A 23,603-nucleotide genomic window follows, 5' to 3' on the forward strand; every position below is an offset into this window, starting at 1 on the left:
GACTCCATGACAGTGAGTCTGATCATAACAGAGCTCTGGCATTCCTGTCAGATGAGTATTGCTCTGCTAACTGCAAGGCCAGGGGTTCAAACGCAGAGGCTGCTCTGAGGTTAAAAGATGAGGCTATCTACTCCCATGAAGATTTACAGCCTCAGAAACTCCAGGTGGGGTTCCCATGGCCGGGGTGGGTCCGAGCATCCCAGGCCCTCACCTGAGATCAAGAAGGCCTTCTCCTTGCCAGGAACCTCGTAAGGAAGAAATTCAATTGCAAACCACCGTCTGGACTGTGGCTTTTGCACTGTGCTCCAGATTACACCAGCAAAGCTCAATAGGAAAATATTCTGCCCTACTGCTTTCTCCCATGTGCCGGGTTTTCACCCACATATTGGGGGTTGGGGGAGGGTAGAGGATAGGTCCAGAGCCTTCCAGAACTAAATGGTGAAGTCAGAGGTCACAAGAATGTCCCCATCATCTTTCCGCCCAGCACTAAAGTTACACCAAGCCTTCTACCAGCACATGTGCTGGAACACACACACACACACACACACACACACACACACTTACACAATCTCACTCTGGCACACAGATATTTACACACTCACACACATATTTACACACACACACACACGCACGCACGCACTCCGGTTGCTGTTGAGTCAGTGTTGACCCAGGACTTTGACTAGCTGCTGCCCTATAGTTTTTGTGGCTGAGACCTTTCAGAAGCCCATGCTTCAAATGCACTTCTGGATGGGGTCAAACTGCTGCACTTTGAGCTCGCTGCTGCCAAGAGTGCTGAAGGATAGCCACCCTCCTCCCCCTCCACCCCCCACACCTTTACAGGCTTCTCTCCAGAGTTCATACCCCCAGCCCGGGCTCTGTTCTCCAGCCACAGCCCCTCTTGGACTCAGAAAGCTCTCCTCTAAGGTGGTGCTCACTTGGGTGCATGGTTCTCCTGCAAGAACCTTTGCTCAGCTGAGCCCTAGGAAGTGTCCCTGCTCCCCCTGGGGTTTCCCAGAGCAGAGAGCTGATGGTGGGCTTTTCAGATGGTGGACAGCAGGGGGCAGGGGAGGAGAGGGCAGGGGAGACTTCTTTGCTTTGTTTTGGAAAGTGGAGCTGTTTCCTGCAGGTAGAATTCCATCTGATGCCTCAGGATGGGGGGGGGGGGGGGGCAAAGGGAGACCCCTGCCTGAGGGGTGGAAAGAGGGTTGGCTTGTCTTGAAGGCAGCTTCCGTTCCTTCCAGAGAGAGCCTGGGTAGTAAGGAGGACACTTTGGGGGTGGGGAGCCCCATTACTCAGCTTGAGAACCCTCTGAGTTGGGAGAAGGGCTGGTTTACTGTTAGTTGCTGCTTCTGCTCAAAGGCTCCCACTCATAACCGACCTAGACTTGTCTCTTGAGTTGATGGTGATTCATCCGCAGGCGCTCTAGCATGCTCACCAGGGCCTGGCACCCCAGCACAGTCACCAGGAACAGAGCAGGGTGGAGGGGCCTCTGCGTCCAGGCCCGGGGAGCAACAAGAGGCTCTGGGGTCCTTCAAAGAGATTGTTTCTTGAGGAGTCCCTGGAGGGACAAGTGGCTCATGCCCGCAGGCTGCTAACTGGGTGAGCACAGTCTACCCATGGGTCCCTTGGAAGAAAGGTCTGGCAACCAACTTCTGAAAAGTCAGCCATTGAAAACCTGTTATACTTTGCAGTTATACTCTGCCGCGCGCGCGGCGTCTCTGTGAGTTGCGGTCCGCTCAGAATGACTTCCTTAGGACTTCACACTGGCCTTGTGGGGGGAGCTTGTCTGGTATTAGGGTCCCCATTTTCCAGATGAGGACCTGGAGGAAGGGTCTTGCTTACAGACCCAGGGACTGGTCAGGGGCCAAGCAGAACTCAGGCCAGGTGGGCCCCAGACCAGAAGTGCGTAATGTCCAAACTAAAAGAACCACCAACCCGCTGCGGGTGGGAACTTCCCATTCTCCAAGGCCCCCTCTCTCCCTCCCCCACCTCTAAGCATTGGCTGCTGGTGGGGCTGGGGACTGCTTCCTAATCTTTGCTGTCTATGGTACAAAACCACTGGGTGTCCAGGGGGGTTTGGGGCTCGCTGGTGGGAGGGGCTCTTTATACACCGCTGAGTTCAGCGAGCTCATCGAGTGCCTAACTCCTGGAGAAGGATCCATCCAGCTCCTCTTCTGGGCGTTGTGGTCCTGTGCCAGGCAGGCCTCCACTGGGGCCACTAGCTCCACCCTGTCCTCCCTTCGCATCCCCCAGTCTGCTTGCCTTCCTCTAGTGGCAGGGAGGGTGCTCACACCCTCCCGAAACGCATCCTGAGTTAGCACTGATTGTGAAAAAAGCACACAACCAACAAACAGCACCCCAAACTCAGGTCATTCAGTTGATTCTGACTCAGGAAAGCTGCTCTCGGGGGTGGGGAGGGCAGAGTCAGACCTTTCTTCTGCGACAGCATGGCCAGTAGTTGAGGGGAAACTATTCGTGCCACTGGGGCCTGGGCTCCGCTGGGTCGAAGGCTCTGGAGGATGCACTGAATGCTACAGCATGGAAGCCTTTCCTTAGCAGTTCCAGCTCCCAGCCGCTGGGGTTCCACACAGCAAGCCGGGTCGCTCTTTCTCAGAAGTACCTCTCTGTGACGGGAAGAGCGCAGCACCGCTGCCCGAAGTGACGTGGCCCAGCCGGGCACGGGCACGAGGCTGCCCACCTGGTACTTCTCCTGCAGCATGGGTTCCCGGCCCTTGTAAACTAGACGTTTGCTCACTAATTCCACCAACGGGTGTCAAGCACTGACTGGGGTCCCAGGAGTCCTGGGCAGGGCACAGAGGGCTGGAAGACTAACGGGAAGGCTAGGGGCTGAAACCCATTCAGAGGGAACTTGGGAAACAGTGGCGGTGGGCTTCTTTTGAAAGGCCACAGCATTGAACACCCCATGGGACCATTCTGTTCTGCACACCCGGGGGCACCATGCGAAGGGATCCGTTGGATGGTCACTAAGCAACCGCTGTAGGGAGCCCTGGGGCTGTGCCATTTACGCGTTGTGTTGCGATCTAAATGGCTGGCAGTTCAAAACCATCAGCAGCCCCTGGGGAGAAAGATTGGGCTTTCCGCTCCTCTAAAGTGACAGTCTTGGGAACTCACCGGGGATTACCATGAGTCTGCACGGACTCGATGGCAGCGAGTTTGGTTTTGTGGAAGCAACAACTGTGTGCCAAGGACTGTTCTGGAAGCTTTGGGCAGAGTTGGGTGGCAGATACGAAACAGTGCGACATGATGGCGGTGGGGAGTGGGCGGGGCAGCCTGTTCCCTGAGGGCAGCCTCCCTGAGAAGGTGACGTACACAGTGAGCGGAGAGGCCCAGAGCAGAGGCCAAGCCTGGGGGAGGTGGAAGAACAGGAAGAGGCCGGTGTGGCCGGAGTGAGTGGGCGAGTGGACGAGGGCAGTCGAGAGGTCGGTGGACAGTGCAGACTTTGTGGATTGTGGTGAGAAGTGTTTTGGCTGGGGGGGGGGTGATCACACGCTTTAGGCTTCCCCCTGGCTGTTGTTTGGATGGTGGTCTGCGGGGGCATCAGGATGGGTGTGGGAGGCTAGGCTACTGTGGGGTCCTGGGGAGCGAGGAGGAGGCCTGGCCTAGGGTGGTGGCGTTTGGAGACAGGCCCTGCAGATGGAGTGGGTGTAAGTGCAGGTATTCCAAGGGAATTAGGGATCAGGCCTCGGTGGGAATGAATGGTGGGGCCGTTTCTGGAGGTGAAAACAGCAAAGAACAGATCAGGATTAGGGAGGGAATGCCCACTTCTGTGTTGCACATGTTCAAGTGCATGGGTGTATGTACATAGTATGTATGTATGCACGTGGGTGGTGGAAGTTGGCATGTGGGGCTGCCAGCAGGTGTGAGTCTCTGTAGAATTCCCAGGGCATCACAAGTGTCCTCACGGTTGCTACCCTGCAGCCCAAGACCCCATAGTCTGTTGGCCACCGTGTTCTCTTGCTGGTTCATTGCAACTCAAGGGCAAAAAACCCAAAGAAAAACCCCCAACTCACGGCCGTGGAGTTCATGCCGACCCAGAGCGACCCTGGAGGGAGGGCAGGGTAGAACTTCCCCTGTGCGTTTCTGTGTGCGCTTTCATTTGTCCCCGTTTGCTACTTCACGTGCTGTGTCACTTCCTAGCAGGGCTTCGCTGCTGTAACACATTATCACAAACGTAGAGGCTTCAGGGGACTCACGCTTCTTGGTGTAGACAGCTGGAGGCAGACAGCTGCACTGAGCCAGCAGGACCGAGTTCCTTCTGGACACTCCAGGAGAAGCTGGTCCTTGTCTTTTCCAAAGCCTGGAGGCTGCCTGGTTCCCTGGGCTTGTGGCCCCTTCCTCCATCTTCAACGCCAGTAGCACAGCACCCTCAGAAGGCTTGCCCTCTCTCGCCGTCTTCTGCTTCTACCCACACGCTCTGACTCTGGCCCCCTCCCTGCCCTCTAAGGCCAGAAGTGATTATGCTGGATGCACCGAGACGATGTAGGCTGCTCTTCCGTCTCCAAGTCCTGACTTCTCTTAGTCCCACATGCTCCTCGTTGTTTCCAACTCCTGGTGGCTCCAGAGTGCAGAGTGGAACTGCCCACGGGGGTCTTCAAGGCTGTGATCTTTCAGAAGTACATCACCAGGCCTGCCTTCCGACAAACGTATCATGGTTCTGTCACTCAGCAAAGGAGTCTTGGTGGCGCAGAGGGTTAAGTGTTGGCTGCTCACTGCGGGATCCCCCAGTTCCTTTTCGGACACAGACTACCCCGGAAGCAGCCATCCTGTGTCCCGCACCACCACAGGGGAGCCCTTCCTTGCTCTAGAGCTCAGCAGCCGGACACGGTCTCACCGGGTCGAATCAAGCACCGCCAAGGCTGCATTCCTTCCTGCTCCATCGGTTTCTCCAGAGTACCTTTCCCCCACCCTTCCCAGCATCTCTAGGGCCCAAGGCCTCTTCCCTCCATCATCCAAGCCAGCAGCACCCCGTATCTCTGACCTGCTCTGCCCCTCCCTGCTATCCCCCCACTCCACCCCGACTCCCGTGAAAGGACCCTGTGATCACACCAGACTCATCTGGGGAATCCAGGCCCGTCTCTTTGTGACCATTAGATCAGCAAATGGATTTCTATCCGCAAGCTTCATTCCCGTTTGCCACATCACCGGATAGATTCACGAGTCCTGGGGATTGGGATGGGGACATCTTTAGGGACCACTAGTCTGCAACAACGGGCCCCCGACCCTCTTCTTCACCCCGATGGACAGACTGCTCATTTTCCAACTCCATCTCGGAGAAGGTGCTCCTGTGTTCCTGGGGTTCCTTCCAGCCAGGGCCTCCGGGCTTCATCTCGGGGGGCTGTGGAGGTGTGCAACTTCCAGCGTCTTGACTCCCGCGCGCCTCGCTTTCCCCACCTGTCCAACACGGTGCTGGTCACACCGACCCAGCCGTTGTCGACACTTTCAGAAATGGCTTTTCCCTTCCAAAGCACTGGCAGCTTCTTCTTCAGGCTCAGCTTCTGCTGGGCCACCTCTTCTCAGACGGAAATGTGCACATGACTCCCGAGGAGGGGAAGGGGCATCTTATTCAAATGCAGGTTCTGACTGCAAGCTCCCCAGGCAAGGCCAATTGCTGTAGTTTTAGGGAACCCCCCTCCCCGCCCTGGAGTAATAAGGTGTAAGAGCACACAGAAGTGGAGACCCCAGTGGATACAAGCTTTCCCTCCCCGTCCCTCTCTGCTCAGTTCTGGCCTCTGGGGGACTTGTGTGTTTGATCTGACCCCTTCCTCTTCTTCCCCCACCCCCCATGCCAGCCCTAGACTTGGGCTCCCCCAGGGGTGAGGAAGTTGATCCCGACTCTGTGGCCATCCGGGACAGAGGAGAGCTGCTCCTTCAGGCTTGTGAGGCTGCATGTCCTTAGGGTAGTGACCAAAACGGCTTTCTGCTGAGGAGCGGCTGGTGGGAGCCAATCGTGGACCTTTTGGTTAGCAGTCCACAGTCTAACCACTGCACCACCCGGTCTCCCAGCTGAGCCAGCGGGCTTTTTGAAAGGGAAATGCACCAGGTCTTGCAGGGAAAACCAGACGCAGCTGAAAGTAGACAGCTTAGGCACGGTAGTGTTTGGGTCACTCTGTCCTGGGGCCACTAAGGTTGGACCACCGGCCTCTGGGTTGCACAGACCGCCACCCTGGGGGACACTTCACTTTGCCTCAAACCTGTTGGGGAACCCCACCCAAAAGCCCCCGTCCAGATCTTGGGGCTTCCCCCTCCCACTCCCTCCTCTCTGGACGCCCTCCCTTCCCGGGTGGAGGCCAGCACACGGTCCCAGCCATCTTTCTGACTTCCCAGTGATATCAGAGGCAGGACTGGGACCCGGGGCCAGTGGGAACTTGGGCGTTTGCCACCCGTGGGCGGTGCCCAAGATGTGGAGGATGCTGTGGTTAACGGGCCGAAGTCCCGTGTGGATGGGAAGTGGGGACAATGGAGCACACTGGGTAGATGAGGGAGATGGCAGTGAGGATGTCTGGGCGGGGGAAGGTGACCGGCCTGGTTTTGGGGGACCACCGATGGGCCTGCGAGCTAGTCCTCTCCAGTTTCAGGGCTGGAGAATGCTGGGAAGCTGGGCCGGGTCTCCCTTGGATGCAACCTTGATGTACTGCGTGCAGACTGGAGTGGGCAAGGATCAGCTGACCTGGCTTCAGATCCTGACCCCATTCCACAGTGTCACCATGGCCAGGGCTCTTCGCCGCCTGGGGCCCAGCTCCCACGGCCCCATGTCTTGTGGGGTCACTGTGTTCAGTAGGTGCTATTTTCATGACTTTCCAACAACAACTCTGCATCGAAAGGACCCCATCTTCTGGGTGTTTGTAAGACGTTGACATTACAGGCAGAAAACAAAACCCAATTCCCAAAACAAATTCCCCCATGTCCCCAGCAGAGAAGGCTAGTCCGAGTAGCCTGGGAACTCTGGGGTGGGGTTGGCTGTGGGGTTGAGCTGTCTTGTTTACACCTCTGGGAATAGCTGGAGTGACCTGGGGCCCAGGCCATGTCAGGGTTAGGGGACTTCCCCGCTCCTCCCTGAGTACCACCGGGAACCAAACCCAAACCCACCCCACTGCTGTCACGTCAATTCCAAGTCCTAGCCACCCTGTGGGATCACAGGGAACAGAATCCGCCGCCCTGCCCCCCAGGCCCTTATTTCTCCCCTCTCGGAGCTGATGGCTGACCTGGGGTGGCCCTCTGACACCGGGGTCCCACCGGATCTGGGACCTCAGGAAGGTCAAGGTCCCTGGTAGCAAATGGTGCTCCGCCCGCTCCTGTCATTTACACAGAATCCCTGTTGTTGAAAGGGCTGCCGACCCCCGAGTCTCCATCGGTCACATGGGGGGAGGGGGTTGCACCCTTGCTCTGTCCCTCTGTCTGCGAGCTCCGCTTCCTACAGGGGAACCCGAGAGGCTGGAACGCGACAGCTCGGCCTTGGCCTTTCGACTCTCACACGTTTCCTGCCTTGAACACGGTCTTCCTACTTTTAAAAAATCCATTTTATTGACACACAGTTCACAGATCACACAACTCAGTGGCATAATCAAAGCGAAAAGAGCTGTATAATCACCACCGCCGTCGGTTTCAGAACATTTCCTTCTTTCGTGTGCTCCATAGCTCCCCACGTCCCTGTCCCCTCCCCAGCGGTCACCCGGATGCGGTGGTCCTTAGGGGCCATCGAGTCAGTTCTGACCCATCGTGACCACAGGCGCAGCAGACGAAGGCCTGTCCAGCCCTGCACCGTCCTCACAGCGGCTCCCGTGCTTGAGCGCATTGTTCCAGCCGCGGTGTTAACGCATCCCTTGAGAGCCTGCCTCGTGGTCGCTGCCCCTTTACTTTACCGGGCACGATGTCCTTCTCCAGGGACTGGTCTCTCCTGACGGCACGTCCAACGGATATGAGACAAACCCTGCCATCCTTGCTCTCAGTGGACCCTGGCCGTGCTTCTCCCCCTACCCTAAACGCTCTTCACCCAGGTCCTGTCTCTACAGACTTACCCACCCTGGATTCCATCTACAGACGCACGTACCCACGCAAAAGCAAAACACCCACATAAAACAGAAAGACCTCCATTGAAAAGCAAGCAGGAAATATTAAAAACCAGAACCAATTTAAAATGGATCCAAAGGGAGAACATGCAGGTACTTTGGAGTTAGCCCACATAGGCCCAATAGGCCCATCTCAACAGGGCGTTGAAAGATTAGTACCAGGGACTAATCAAAGACAATATAAATGGAAGATTGTTATGCCCCAGTGGAATCATTGATATGACTCTATACCATAAATTAACACAGGGAGCCAAAAGCAGATTTAAAAAAATCAAGCAATCAAATAAACAATGGGTTTGGGCTTGCACTAAATCCTAGCTCCTACTCAAAAACAATTAGTTCTTACCCCATGACTCTGCTCAGTGCTCAGAAGATAGGGGTGCCATAGCAAAATGTGTTCAAGAGATTAGATGGTGCCTGGCTATCAGATAAGGTAGCGTCTGAGTCTTACAGGCTTGTCTCTAAACAAGCGGTCATCTGAGATGTCCGCTAAGTCCACATGGAAGAAGCACACCATCATCAGTCACCAAAGGATCATACATCATATAATCCGAAATCGAAGGAGGGACTAGTATCAGAGTCTAAATTGTGAGAATCCAGTTTACAGAAGGCTACGGATGGCAGGGGGAGCTACGTAAGAAATAAGCTACCAGTGAGCGCCCGCGATCCACAATTGAGGAATGGAAGGAGAGCGGTTACTAATCAGCTTGACTTGAACAGTTAGAACTTTGTCGGTTGATCCCGCCTCTCATGCACGCTGGACCTGATCTGGTTTTCTGTATTTCTGCTTGTTTGTATTAGTGTTTACCTCAGGTGTTATGTCAATGAGGTCACCCTCTGGAAGTTGTGCCATTTGTCTTTCTGTCTCTCGGTATATGAAACCCAGGATTGATGATCCCTAGGGACGGCTAGTGGAATGAGGGTTTGGGGGCGGGGGTGGGGTTTACAGTGGGAGGTTGGGGGTGGGGGAAGTAGAAGGGAGGCCATGTCAAGGAGTCCAGGAAGAAAAAGAATGTTTGGAAACAGATTGTGGTAGCAATTGCACAATACTGCTTGACGTGATTGAACTATGGAGTGATCTGATATATGTATTCACTCCCAATTAAAAATACATTAAAATTAAAAAATTGTTTAAGGGAGAACAAATGATACAGTGTTAAGTTTTAGTCTAACTACATCTGCATGAGTCCACTTAGCATGTCTATTCACATCCCTAGTTTTACCACTTTTTTTAGTGGAAAATATTTGGGATTTCCCTCTCTGACAGGTTATCGCCTTCACAGGTTCCGGCTTTGGCAAGGTGTGTACTAGATTGCTATTTTGGGTTAGTGAACCATTTGCTAGTTGGCTGCAGACCCTGTGTGCATCCACCCTGAACACCACAGTGTGTTTGCACAGCAACAAGGTCATCTCTTAACAAACAACCAAATCCTGGGTGTTTAGTAAGATGACCAAAGTCCACATTCCAATTTTACCTGTTATCCCACTGCTTCCATAGAGCAAACTTTCCCTTCCTTTCTATTCAAGGTCCGATCCAGGCATTGACCATAACTCCTTCATCTCCTTTGACCTGAAATCGTCCTCCACTTTCTTTGTCTTTCAAGCATCAACATTTCTGGGGTGTTTGGAGAGTCCCCACTTCCGCAACTCTATAAAAAAAGTCAGATAACTCACTTAACACAGCAAAACACAACAACACCAACCTGCTGTTGTGTAGGAAGTCCCTTGGTTTGTGTCTGTCTGAGGTCTCATCAGGGTTAGGTCTGGACTGTGTTTTGTACGAAGATCACAGATGTGATGCAGTGTCCTGCTCGGTGCCTTGGATCTGTTCATTTTCAAGATGGGCAGTTTGGGGGAGAGAATTGGGGACATGGTGAGGTTTGAAGCTCCTTTCTACACTGAGTTGCTGTGTGACCTTGGGCCAGTGAGTCTACCTCTCTGACCTTGCAGTTTCCCCATCTCACATGGCCTTGGGTGGAGTGCAGATGTGTGAAAGCAGGCCAGGCTCAGGGAAGTGTGTGAGCAATACTGTGGGTTCCCTGGTTTTCTCTGCACCCCCACACCCTATCCCTCCCCTCCACTGACAAGGGTGTCAGACCAGGAGATGGAGGGTGGAGCAGTCAGCTCCTCCCAAGCCAGCTGCAGAGCCTGGCAGATTGGGACCTGGGGCCACAACACCTAAGGATCCTCAGGTTGTCCGTTACATGAAAGGCAAGCAGGGCAGGAAACCCCGGCCAGTGACCAGAAGGTTCCTCATATTCAAATCCTGTACCCCTGGCCACCCTCTATGCATGCTTTGGACGAGATGCTGGGATTCAAGGAGACTCCTGGATTGTCTGGGCAGATCCCTGCCCTCTGGAGAGGCCCCCAAGAGCTCGAGAGGAAGGAGAACCTGCTGGGTGGAAGAAGACACCCTCAATCAAGGCTTTGGGCTCCAGATGACACGAGAAAGGAGACACACAAATGCCATGTGACTGGTGTCATGCCATATTATCTCAAGCTCATGTGGCGATGTCTCAGGCATGACAGCAACAGACCAATGTAATCGGTGCCCTATTTACCCCTCTTCCAGCCTGATTGGCTTCCTTTGTGTTTGCTGAACATGCAAGGCAGGTCCTTGCCTTCTTCCTTGAAGCCAAGCCATTGCGCCAGGCCCCTTCTTGATACTGAGGACATGGAGATGGGGTGCTGTTCCTCCTTCCCACGGTCGCTGTGAGTCAGAATCGATTCGATGGCAGTGAGTCGTTGCTCACCAGAGAAATACAAATAAAAAAACAACAAGGAGATATTGCTATACCACAACCAATTAAATGGCTAATTTTTGATTACTAAATCCTTTTATTGGGGGCTCTTAAATAGAAGTCCATACATCCATTCTGTTAAGCAGATATATACAAATATTGCCATCAACAACTTCAAAACATTATCTTTCTTCTTGAGCCCCTTGATATCAGTTCCTCTTTTTTTCCTCCCTGGCCGCCCTACCCTGCCACTCTCGAGAACCCTTAATGTATTATGTATGTTGCTTATGCATATCTTACACCACCCCTTCCATCCCTTCACCTACAATCCTGGTATTTGTCCCTCTTGAGGGGGATTTCCCCATCATTGCTATCAGCCAACCAGTCTGGCATACATACATGTGAATAGACCAGAGCTTTCAATTTAAGGGACTCAGGATGGAGAAACCCCTCAGAAACAGTAACGGGAGTAACGACTTCAGGAGGGTAATTAAAAAAAAAAACGTTTTATTAGGGGATCATACAATTCTTATCACAATCCATACATAACATCAATTGTGTAAAGCACATTTGTATATTCATTGCCCTCGTCATTCTCAAAGCATTTGCTCTCCACTTAAACCCTTTGCATCAGGTCCTCTTTTTTCCCCCTCCCTCCCTGCTCCCCCTCCCTCATGAGCCCTTGATAATTTATAAATTATTTTGTCATAGCTTGCCCTGTCCGACGTCCAGGAGGGTAAATTTTTAAAAATTGATACTACCAAGTGTTGATAGCAATGTGGAGTAACTGGAACTCTCATACAATGCAGCGACATGTCACTTGGTACAATTACTTTGGAAAACTGGAGAATCTATCAAAGCTGAGCATACCCATACCTCCTGACCCAGGAACTCCACTTCTTATATCTGTACAAGAATGGTGTCCATTTGTGCACCAATATGTGTGGATAGGACTGTTCCTAGCAGCACTGTACATAATAAGTACAAGTGGGAAACAAGCTAAATGTTTATCAAAAGAAGAACAGAAAATGAGATTTACGCAGTTGATGAGCTCCTGCTATTTGCTCCTGTGTGGACAATTCCACAATATAAAGTTGAATAAAAATCACCAGTTGCAAGAGACTGGATTGTGTGGTTCCACTGTAAAGTTAAAACCCACAAAACAAGTTTATAGGGTGGACACTAGGTCCGTGAGTACTACTTAGGGGAGTGAGTGGGAAGGAGCCAAAGGGAGGCGTGGCAGGGTTGGGGGCTGGGGATGCTTTCTGTCTCGATCTGGGTTCTGGTTGTATTGTGTGTTCACACTGAAAGAAAAAAAAAAAAAGATCCAAGGGATTGTACACTTTTCTGTATGGCTGTTAGGTTTCAACAAACAGGTTTATCAAACATTTACACAAACCAGGTTTAACTGGATTAAGCCAAGTGAGAACAGATGGCGACCGGACTGGGGTGCTGTCCGGGAGGGGACACGAGGATTTGCTGGTGGGCTACAGAAGTCTATGAGCGAAAGAGAGGGTCAGGGAAGGTGCCAAGGTTTTGACCTCAAGGCTGGAGTTGATATCGACGCCACTGCAGAAGAAAGAAGAAAGAGGAGCAGCATTTTCTTTTTGGAGTTTTAATTGTGAATCAGCAGAGCACATCAGCCGCTCTACAGTCAAGGATTCATACACACTTTGTTACTTTGTTTCATCTCATCCATTGCACTCCATTCAGTGCATCCCGCCTGCTCCCCGTGCTTCCTGTCTCCACGCTCCCTTCAGAAGTTTGTCCTTGGGCACAAGCTGCCCCCTTGATCCCAGAGGTCAATTATTCAAAATGCTTACACCTCAGTAGTGTTATTGTTTCCCGGGTAGAGCTGCCCATTTGGCTGAAAACCGACTCACAGACTTGAGTTCCAGTCCAGACCTGAAGGGTGACCAAGGGCCATGGATTCAGGGGCTCCACCAGCCTCTAATGACAAAGCCCCAGTGCTTTCACTATTTTGAGTTTGGTCGCCCATTTTTCGTTCACTCTACCCAGGACTTCCATCTATTGTGATCCCTTTCAGCGCACTTGGTAGTAGCCAGACACCGTCTAGAGCTCTTGATCTCAAGGTCGTGGAGACTGATGTTCGCTCGGTCCATTTAGTCTATTGGATGAGTGTTTACACATCACTCTTTTTTCCTCTGGACAGAGAGAGACCGGTAGCTGCCCCTGAGACGGCAGCTCACAAGCTTTTAAGACCCCAGTTGCTACTAACCACAAGAGGATTTAGAACCGTGTCTCTGTGAACTATGTCATGTATGCTCATTGATCTTGGTGTCCCCTGAGACTTTGGTCTGGAGCCCTCAGACCCAGTCACTCATTGTCTCACGGGGTGTGCTTACATCTAAGAAGTTTGTTTTTTTTATAACTTTGCCCCCGGGTGCTATGTTTCATTCATGGGTATGGCTATCACAAAGGTAAGTATCTAGGTACAAATATGCTGTCAAATCTCTGTACACATTTATGGGTTTGCTCCCATTGTCCTTCCACCCCCATGAGCCTGCATGTCTATCCATGCATCTACATGTAGAGAAGTTATTGCAGGATTGTGTACACAACACTGTCCCCTCTGTCACCTTTAATTCATGGACTCTTTTCAGTGTCGTCCCTGCAACCTCCCTCATATGGTGTATCGCCCTCCTCTTCGCCGAAGTTCTTGAAATTCACTTGGGTTCTCTCTATTTGGAAGTTCCGTGACTACAGTATCTCCATCCCCTCTTTTTACTTTGTAATTGTTTTCCTTACAAATTTATATCTCTCGTCTCTATTTTTAGCGTTGTTAGTTTTTTTTGTTGTTTTTTACGTTCGATTCTTCTATATCTGGGTTGAGCTCTGAGGGACGTTGTCATATTTGTTAATCTCAGGTTTTGGTCTGCTATTTTTGGTCTTCTAGCTGATGAACTCCCTTTAGCATTTCTTGAAATGTTTGTCTGGTTTTTACAAATTCCTTTAATTTCTGTTTATCTCAAAATGCCCTATTTTCACCATCATATTTTAAGAACAATCTTGATAGGTGCAGCATTCTTGGTTGGCCATTTTGTGTCTTTCAGAGTTTTATCTATGCCACCCCCTTGCCTTCTTGACTGCTTGGTTTCTGCTAAGAAATCAGAGCTTAGTCTTAGTCTAAGTATCTTTTCATTTTCATGAGCTGGTCTGTCTTAGGATTCTTTCTCTGTGTTTGGTTTTTGGAAGTGTAATTATGATGGGTTCTGATGATTTTCCATCGAGGTTATTCTGTTTGGGATTCGGTCGGCTTCTTGGGTTTCATCTTTCATGATGTTAGGGATGTTTTCTTCAAGCACCTCTGACAATTTCCTGCTTTTGGGGGAGGGGGTTCTTCCTGTTCTGGAATTCTGATCACTTGTGAGTTATCCTCTTGATGGTATCCCATATAATTCTTAGGCTTTCTGTAAAAATTTTTTCCAACTCTTTTTTCTGATTGTTCATCTAGCAAATTAGTATTGAGAGATTTGTCTTTAAACTCAGTTGTTTGGTTTCCCATTGATTCGATGATATTTCTTTAACTTTTCAATGTATTCATTTCTGAAATCTTCATATTAATTTTCTGGATTTCTATCTGATCATTTTCATATGGTTTCTAATTTCCATTTATTTAGTCAGGTTGCTCTTATAGTGTTTCCCTGAATTCTTCTAAAGTATTTTCGAAGTTTTGCTTGATTTCATCTGTAGTTTTGCAATCTTTCTCTTAACCCATTGAAACTACCCAAATAGCATTCCTTTGAATTCCGTGTCAGGTAGTTCAATGCCACTTCTTCCTCAGAAAGAACTTCTGGTCACTTGGTTGAGTCATTCTATCTTGTTGCTTCGTCTGAACTGAAATGGTCTTTTTCCCCCGACGTTGTCTTACTCACCGCCCTCGAGTCCATTCTGACTCGGAGTAACCCGATAGGACAGCGTCGAACGAACTTCCCCTGTGGGTTTCCGAGACTGGAACTCTTTCCGGGAGTAGAAAGCCTCATCTTTCTCCTGTAGAGCAGCTGGTGGGCCCATCCTGCTGACCTTGCAGTTAGTTGCCCAACCCTTAACCACTAGGTAATCAGGCCTCCCATAGACATTGTAGGGTCGTGTTCTGCACTGAATGGATGGTGGTATGTTGGTGTGTTGTTGGGCACTCACCGTCTGTTTCTTGATGAGTACGATGAGAATGTGAGTAGGTGTGATGTGCTTTGAGCCCTGTTTGTGTGGCACTGTTGACGGTGGCTTTGGTTGGTGTTGGCTGCTGATCAGATAGTAAAAGAGTACCCACTAGGTGGGACTTCAGGACGTCTTGGTGTGGTGGAGCCATGTGGACATGATTGTTGGCTCTTGTGCGGTGTGAAAAAACAAAGGCAACAGATATATAGAGAGAGAACAAAACACAACATCGAAAAAGAAAAACAACTGAGGGAAAGCAGGCAAACAGTGGCAAGAAAAAAATCACCGAGGAGAAAAAAGGGAAAGAAAAATATAAACAAGGGAAGATTTTAAAAAGAAAGAAAAATTACAATCAACAAAATTAGTCCTAGGTGGAGTTCCTAGATATAGCCAGGGGTCAGGGAACTTGATTCGGATGTAGCTCATGTCCGCTCAGATGGTGGCTGAAGTCAGGGTGCTTGCTCCCAGAAGGAATACTTTTGGGCCCAGAGGGCAGCTGGGGGCAGGGCAGTGGTAATGGACGTTCTTGTCCATTTTGGAGTGGCCAGGGATGGAGCACTGCATCTTCTGCTGGTCTGATGAGACAGAGCTCTCATACCTGATGTGATACACCTGACACCCAATCTGTAAGGGCATGCCTCTGACTTCAGGCAGAGAAGGGGCTAGACGCGGTTGGGGAGCTGGAGTGGTGAGGAGGTGTCACCACTTGCTAGGTGGAAGAGGATGGGGCTGGACAAGTTTGGGTCACCAGCGGAGGGTGGAGAACAAGGGAGGATCCCACCTTTCTTGTTGCCAGTCACCAAGGTGCCAGACTCTTGTCTGGATGGAATGCCGCGTGCAGAAGTTCAAATCAGCTGCACAGTGTCTAGCCAGCCAGCAGTTTGCTGTCTGTTTCCTCCCCAGTTAATTTGGTTTAGCTTCTCCCCCAAATTGGTATTCAATCCACTTCTCCATCTTCCTCCAAAGCTCAGGGTTCCAGGATTATCACGTGTATCTGATTCATCTGGTCTCTCGTGTCTTTGTTGAAGATGGTCTTTGTGGCATGTCTGCCTCATTTGCCACCTTGCTGGAAGCCCACGAGGACTAGGTTGGAGGAAGATGGGAAATGTGGAGGCCCGGTCTTGATTTCTCTTCTATAGCCTACAGTTCGGCTCAGGTCTGGCTTTGACATCCAATATCTAGTGCAGATCAGGCTTCCTGGGGCTGGAGGTGTAGGGGACACGGGATGCCGGGGGACTTTCTGACCTCACCAGCTCTTGTCTTTTCTGGCTCTACAGGATCGAGCTTCCAAGGACACCTGTGATGGGAGCCCCAGCCACTTCTATAACAAGACTCTCAGGAAGTGCTGTTACCGCTGCCCCTCCGGTGAGCAGGGGTTCTGGGGGTAGGACAAGGGGTGGTTTTGTCTTTAAGTCACAACCTTCTGGAGAACTGGGGAGCAGGGAAGATGGGAGCCAATAGCATCCTTGGCGTGGCTGAATGAAAGGTTTCTGAAGTCCTTCCCCAACGCCACAGACTCTAGAAACTCGCTTTTGAATGGGTAGGGTGGTTGGAAATCAAGAGAATGGATTTGTAGTTGCCACGAGGGGCAAAGGGACCTCTCGGCACAGTTTGGCTTTTCCTGTCATTGAATTGACAGTACACAAGACCTGTGCACACGTGACATCGTCGAGGGACCCTGTAGGACAGAATAGAGTTTCCCCAGAGGGTTTCCTAGGCTGAAATCTTTATGTGAGCACATCCCCACTTCCTTCCTCTGTGAAGCTGGTGGTGGGTTTGAGCTGCCCGACTTAACCATTGGACCTCCATGATGCTTGACAATGTCTCTCTGTATTATTCCCATTTTGCACCTGAGGACCTAGAAGGGGGCTTAGAAAGGTTAAGCCACGTGCCCAAGGTCAAAGAGCTGGAAAATGGAGCTAGCTGGGGACGGAGCCAGGTCTGGACTATCCATACCCCTGGCCCGCCCTGCACTTCTGAAAGCCCGTTTGCAGTCCTTGTCTGCTCCAGCCCAAACATGTGCTTGTCCCAGGGTTGCCAGGCCTAGAGATCTTTCAAGGACTGCCCTCCCTGCCCAGAGCTCGCTTCCTGGAGTGCTGGGCCACCCCTAGCACAGTGATCTGTTCCTGCAGGAAACGCTTCCAGGCCAGGGATGAACCTTCTTCTTCCCATTTTGAAGGGATGCTCAGGGTTGAGCGGGGAGGAAGTAGAACGGGGTCATGAGGCATTTCGATCATCGGTGGTTATTGTCACAAGTTCCAAGGCAAATCCAAGCGTAAAGACACCATGGGCTCTGACTCCTGGACCAGGCATGACCGCAGGGGAGAGAAGATGTTAGTTATGCCAGCAAAGGATGTAAGGACGTCACTGTAGGCAACGGTTCACGACAATGACCACAGTGCTCAGAGGAGGGCAGGTCAGTGGGTGAGTGGGAGTCGTTAGGAGGAGCTCATCAAGTGCCCCAGCCCTGATGTCTGCAGGTGATGGCAGGCCCATGTGACAAATGAAGACTTGATGCCTGTCCCTGGTGACATGTAGGTGTGCGACTGGGGCGGGGTGGGGCACAGCCTGCTTCTAGACCTGTGGCCTTGCTGCTGTGCCGCAGGATGCAGACCAAGCCGCCGAAGCGCAGAGGGAAACATTTTGGGGGGTAGTTGGATGTCTTCTGTTTCTACAAACCACTAAAGTGGCTCTTGTTGGGGAAGTCGAACCTTATTGGACTTTTATCACTTTTACTAAGATGTTAGTACTGATTAGACCAGGGACGTCTCCATTCTTCCCCCCCAGGACTTAGGACTTTGGTGATGAACTAGCTGGGTCCCTCCACCCACCCGTTCACATTCTGGGCCAACCCCACTTCTTCTTCTCTGTCATTCATTCCCTCACCCAGCTCTTTTTCTTCCCCTTCCCAGTCTTACTGATCACCTTTTCATCCCATCCCCCATCCATGCATGCATCCATCCATCCCTCCATTCTTTATCCATGCATCCATGCATCCCTCTTCTTTATCCATGCATGCATCCATCCCTCCATTCTTTATCCATCCATCCATGTATCCATCCATCCCTCCATTCTTTATCCATGCATCCCTCTTCTTTATCCATGCATCCATCCATCCCTCCATTCTTTATCATCCATCCATGCATCCATCCATTCCTCCATTCTTTATCCATGCATCCCTCTTCTTTATCCATGCATCCATCCATCCCTCCATTCTTTATCCATCCATCCATGCATCCATCCATTCTTTATCCATGCATCCATGCATCCCTCTTCTTTATCCATGCATCCATCCATCCCTCCATTCTTTATCCATGCATCCATGCATCCCTCTTCTTTATCCATGCATCCATCCATCCATCCATTCTTTATCCATTCATCCATGCAAGCATCCATCCATCGCTCTATTCTTTATCCATGCATCCATCTATCCCTCCATTTTTATCCATCCATCCATCCATTTACCCCTCTCTCATCTCTGCTCTCACTCACTCCCTTCCTCCCTCTCAACCCCCATCCATCTTCTCATCTGTCTCCCACTCATTCCTTATATACCATGCATCCATCCATGCATCCATGCATCCATCCACCCACCCACCCATCCATCCATGCATCCATCATGCATCTGTCTATCCGTCCATCCATCCATCCATCCATCCATCCATCCATCCATCCATCCATGCGTCCGTCCGTCCGTCTGTCCATCCATCCATCCATGCATCCATCCACCAACTGTTGATTGCTTAGAGTGAAGTCTTATTTTCCTTGGTCTTTCTCCGGGAACTGCTGCGCTTGAATTTCCGAACCTCCTGTGCACTTCCAAGTCATGCTGGGGTTTTGTGTGTGCCTACCCTCCCCTGTGACGCCCCTCCCACCTCTACCTGCTGATGTCTTTGGCACCCTCTCTGGGTCACCTCCTTTGAAAGCCCTGTGCTGGGTGGCTCCCACGCCGCTTCTCTTGGATCAGCTTCAGGGCTGATACCCTCCCCCTCTCGGTGGCTTTCTCTGAGACCCACAGTCCTAGCCTTGGGAGAGAGACATTTCCTTCGCACCTTCTTCTGGCTCCTCTGAACCCAGCCCAGTGGACCAAAATGGGAAGTAGATGGGTGGGTGGGGTTACAGCCCGGGTCCTGGGTCAGAGGCCCCTGACTCTGAGAGGGAAGGGGGGCTCCCTTCCCCCAGTGCCCCACAACAAGGTTCCAATATCAGGGTGTAGACCCACTGAGCACCCAGGCTGGCATAATGGGTGGGGCATTTTGCTGGAGTTTTACTGACTCTGTTCTTCCGGGCAAGGGAGAAAGGAAAAACTGAAAACCCCACAAAAACCCCTCCCTCGGTCTCTCGGGGAAATTTCTGACATTTTGCCTGCCCTCTGCAATCAGCGCTCAGCTGTGCCGCCAGGCTTGTGCGGGGGCGGCTTGGTGGTCAGAGGAAGCCAGGAGACCTTTGAGATTGAGAGGAGATGTCATCAAACCCCGCCTCTCTCCCTCAACCAGTAACCCTCTTTCTAGCTTTCCTGACACGTGGCTCCTCGCCCTCCGTGACAGAGAGCTCACTGCCACATCGTTACAACCAGCATGACTCACACTGGCTGAGCACATGATGTGTGCCAACCACCTCGCTGCGCCTCAGCCTGAGCTCAGTGTGTTGAGCTCTTACAGGGACCCCAGGTAGGCAAGGAGCCCCAGTGGTGACCTGACTAAGAGCTCGTCGGTGAGCCTGAAGGTTGGAGGTTTGAGGCCCTGTCGTGATACCATGGCAAATGAACCTGACACTCTTCCTTTCTGACTGCCGCCTGAACCCCCAGGGGGCATTTCTGCTGTGTATCACACAGGGCTTCATGGGTCCACATAGACCCAAAGACAAGCCCATCTCCTGCAGCAGCACCAGGAGAGGGGTGCTGTTAGTAGACTCCATGAGCAAGTGAGGGAGAAATAGGTGGGGGCAAGTGGTAGAATTCTTGCTTTCTACTTGGGAGACCTGAGTTCAATTCCTGCCCCATGCATCTCATGAGCAGCCACCTACCTGTCAGTGGAGGCTTGTGTGTTGCTATGACGCAGAACCCGTTTCAGTGGAGTTTCCAGATTAGGAAGGACTAGGGAGAAAGGCCTGGCAATCTCCTTCCAAAAATCAGACGCTGAAAACCATATGGATCATAACCGTTGGATCCACATCTGGTCATGGGCACACTGAAGTTCCAGGCAGCTATTTGCCCCATGAGTCAGGGGACAACTTGATGGCAGCAAATACGAAGTCAGGAAAACTGGAACATGGGTTTGCTCACAGCTAGGAAGTGACTCGACTGGGACTCGAACCTGTCTTTCCCCGTTCAGAAGCTGGAGCTCTTCCACTATCCCACATGGACCCCCCAGCCATGGCTACCTGGGAGGCTGCAGTGCACACCAGGGAGGAGCTGGTGTTGAGGCCACACACCTGCTTCCTCTTTCATACCACACTTCCGGGACACCCCCCCCCTTTGTGCCCAGACCTGCTCCCCACAGGAATGGGTCCCCCTCCCTCCCTGCAGATGTGGGAGACCGGCCCAGGTTGGGGGTGGTCTGTGAAGCCAGGCAGGGAGACCGTGGTCTGTTTGGGCTGGGTGGTCGAGCCACTTTGCCCCAGGAGATGAAGGTTTCTCTGACTCCATCACTGGAGGGGGCAGGCCACACAGCTACTCCCAGGGGCAGAGCCCTGCCTCAAAGAGCCTCTTCGCCTTGCCTGCTGGGCCCCTGCCTGTGGTGGACTGGCTCCCCACAGCCCCTCAGGCAGGGTTTAGCTGTGGGCTCTGCTGGTGGCATTCTCCTCTTTTGGCACAGTAGGCTCCTCTGTCCCTCCAGCCCTTGGCCAAGCTTGGCGGGGCACAGTTCTTTGCCATGTCCGGGTTTCCTCAGGGCCCCAACAGGAGCACTTCTCAAGCACTCTAATTGCAGCAAGCAAGGGCAAAGCCTCAGGTGGCTCAGATACATCCAGATGAGGCACTTACCCAAACCACACCCACCGAATCCAACTCGGATCAAGGCTGTGTTACAGGGGAGAACTGCTCCGTAGGGTTCCCGAGGTGGTGAATCCGGATGGGAGCAGCTAGCCTCATCTTTCTCCTGCGGATCAGCTGGTGGGCGTGAACCTCCGATCTTGCTGTAGCAGCCCAACACCTAACCCACAGTGCTTGGGCCTTATGGTTCTCTGGTTCCTGCAGTGAACACAAGGTCCCCGTCAGGAAGAACCACCACCAAGGCTCATGTCTTGCTTGCGGTGGGCCTGGGTCTGTTGTGAGCCCTGCCCTAGAGCAGTGTCACTCACTCACAGCCGTCGAGGAGAGGCCCACTCAGGGTGGCCCTGTAGGACAGGGTGGAACTGCTCCTGTGAGTTTCTGACCTTGAATCCTGATGCCACCAGGGCTCCTGGGGCCTCTGTGGGGAGCCATGTTCACAGTCCCTTCATCCTTCCCCAGTGCTAAGAGGCAGTTCCAATCATTGCCTTAACAGCTCAGGTGGTGGTGCTGGGTCTTGCTCGAGTTGGCAAGTGGCAGTCCTGGAGTTCCAGCCCCAGTTCTTCACCTCGACCTGTGTTGCATCTCCTGGCTGCCAGGTGACCCTGGGCACAGTCTGGCCCCCCTGGGCACAGAGGTCTGTCTATAAACCAGAGGTGTTTGAGGGTTGGTAGAGAGCTCTGGGGGTGCGGGTCGGCCTAAAGTTCCTCTGCTTCTTTTTTCAGGGCAGTCTGGACAGCAGCTATGTCCCCAGAGGTCCACTGACTGCAGAAAGCAGTGTCAGACCAACTACTACCTCGGAAAGGCCAACCACTGCTTAGCCTGCGTGAGCTGCTTACGAGGTAAGGGGCTCACTCCTGGCACCATGGAACTTCAGAGGGGAGACAGAGAGTCTGGGGACGAAGTCCACTGGGATTTGGTGCCTGGTCTCAGAGTTGTCCTCCAGGACCCTCAGTTTACTTCTCTGGATTTTCAAATTGATCAAAGCCATTGTCTGTTTGTTTTTTTCCCCAGACTTGAATTTTTAAAAACTGTATGTTCAAATAGTTGGCATTGTTTCTTCTGTGGGGTAGCTGTCTTGGCTAAGCTATGCAAAGATCACTTAGTCCAGCTTGATGAAGCCGATGTCCTTCGTGTACCGATGGCACCACTGACGGCGCCGACGGAGGCCTTATTTCCGATCCCACCGTGTGGGGAAATCTGGATGAGTTTTCTTGGGTGGCTCCAGTGGAGCTGCTGGCCACCCGTCTTGTTTCCAGGCATTTCTCCAAGGCAAACGGCTTTTTAAAAAACTTTTATTGTGAATTGGGTGAGGGTTCTTAGAGCAAATCTGTTTTCCATTCCACAATGCATACACATTTTGTTTCATGTCATTGATTGCGATCCCCACCATGTAACATTGCTTATCTCACTTTTCATCACTTTCAATAGGAGTGACTCCATGTGACAAAGTGTCACAATCCCAAAGCTTTATTTATTTTCACATCATAACCAGCTTCATTGTAAAAGGGCCTTATAAACACTTATTTATCAGTTCTCTTAGCTGAATAGCTAGGCATCATGCCACTAGAATGCAGAAACGTGCATCGTGAAGCAAGCTGTACCCACCTTTAGAGCCTGGGCAGCAGTGCCTACACCCTTTTGAGATCTGTGGACAGTTTTCTTTTTATTTACTTATTTATAAACATTTTCTTAGGGGCTCATACAACTCTTATCACAATCCATGCATATATATACATCAATTGTGTCAAGCACATCTGTACCTTCACTGCCCTAATCATTTTCAAAGCATTTGTTCTCCACTTAAGCCCTTTGCATCAAGTCCTCTTTTTTTTAACCCCTCCCTCCCCGCTACCCCTCCCTCATGAACCCTTGATAATTTATAAATTATTATTTTGTCATATCTTGCCCTATCTGGTGTCTCCCTTCACCCACTTCTCTGTTGTCCGTCCCCCAGGGAGGAGTTCACATGTAGATCCTTATAATCGGTTCCCTCTTTCCAACCCACCCTCCCTGTACCCGCCCAGTAATTTTGATGCAGTATATGATAAACAATTTCTTACCAAAAAATGTCATGACTTAAGCCAAAGTGTATTACAGAATTTACGACAACGCAGTGTCTTTCAGTGAAAGCTCTCTCTCCGTATCCAGCGAGCCTGGTGGGTGTCTTTGGGCACGATGGTGGTTCTTGGGTGTGGATGCCACATCAATTTGTTTCTTCCAATAATCCCCGCAGCGGCCATGGCTACATTCTGAAACCTCGAGTCGGTTTGTTCCGTCTGGGTGATCACACTAACCATCTGGAAAGGCAGCTTTCACAGCAGAAGCTCCGTCATCGATTTCTGGTCACAGGGATTTCGTGAAGCGTCGTGGCTCGGGTTATACGGCTTCTTCACTCTACCACCCACGTCCATTCCGCCTTCCCTTCCCTTCCTGCTTTCTGAGCTTTGCTCTTGGACACATACTGTCCTTGTGATCATGACTGGTTGGTTGCTTAAAGGAGTGGTACCTCCTTAATGTCATTGCTCCCCTTGTCTATCGTGTGGCTGAAAATTCAACCTTGGGGGTGAGTTCAATCCCAGATCTGAAAGGTGGCTAAGGGTCAGC

At 51.5% G+C, this 23,603-nt stretch overlaps 1 protein-coding gene across 1 annotated transcript in view; it reads left to right on the forward strand.

Moving 5' to 3' along the window:
* Positions 1-3,264: 3,264 nt before the first annotated feature.
* Positions 3,265-23,603, forward strand: part of TNFRSF8 (TNF receptor superfamily member 8) — a 79,983-nt gene continuing 59,644 nt past the window's right edge. Inside the window, exons 1-3 of the mRNA XM_075560495.1 lie at positions 3,265-3,333; positions 16,285-16,372; positions 21,722-21,838. Of these exons, the coding sequence (XP_075416610.1) occupies positions 3,265-3,333; positions 16,285-16,372; positions 21,722-21,838 (274 nt within the window). The remainder of the gene's footprint in view (positions 3,334-16,284; positions 16,373-21,721; positions 21,839-23,603) is intronic.

Source organism: Tenrec ecaudatus, chromosome 1 (genome assembly GCF_050624435.1).
Source record: "Tenrec ecaudatus isolate mTenEca1 chromosome 1, mTenEca1.hap1, whole genome shotgun sequence".
NCBI lineage: Eukaryota > Metazoa > Chordata > Mammalia > Afrosoricida > Tenrecidae > Tenrec > Tenrec ecaudatus.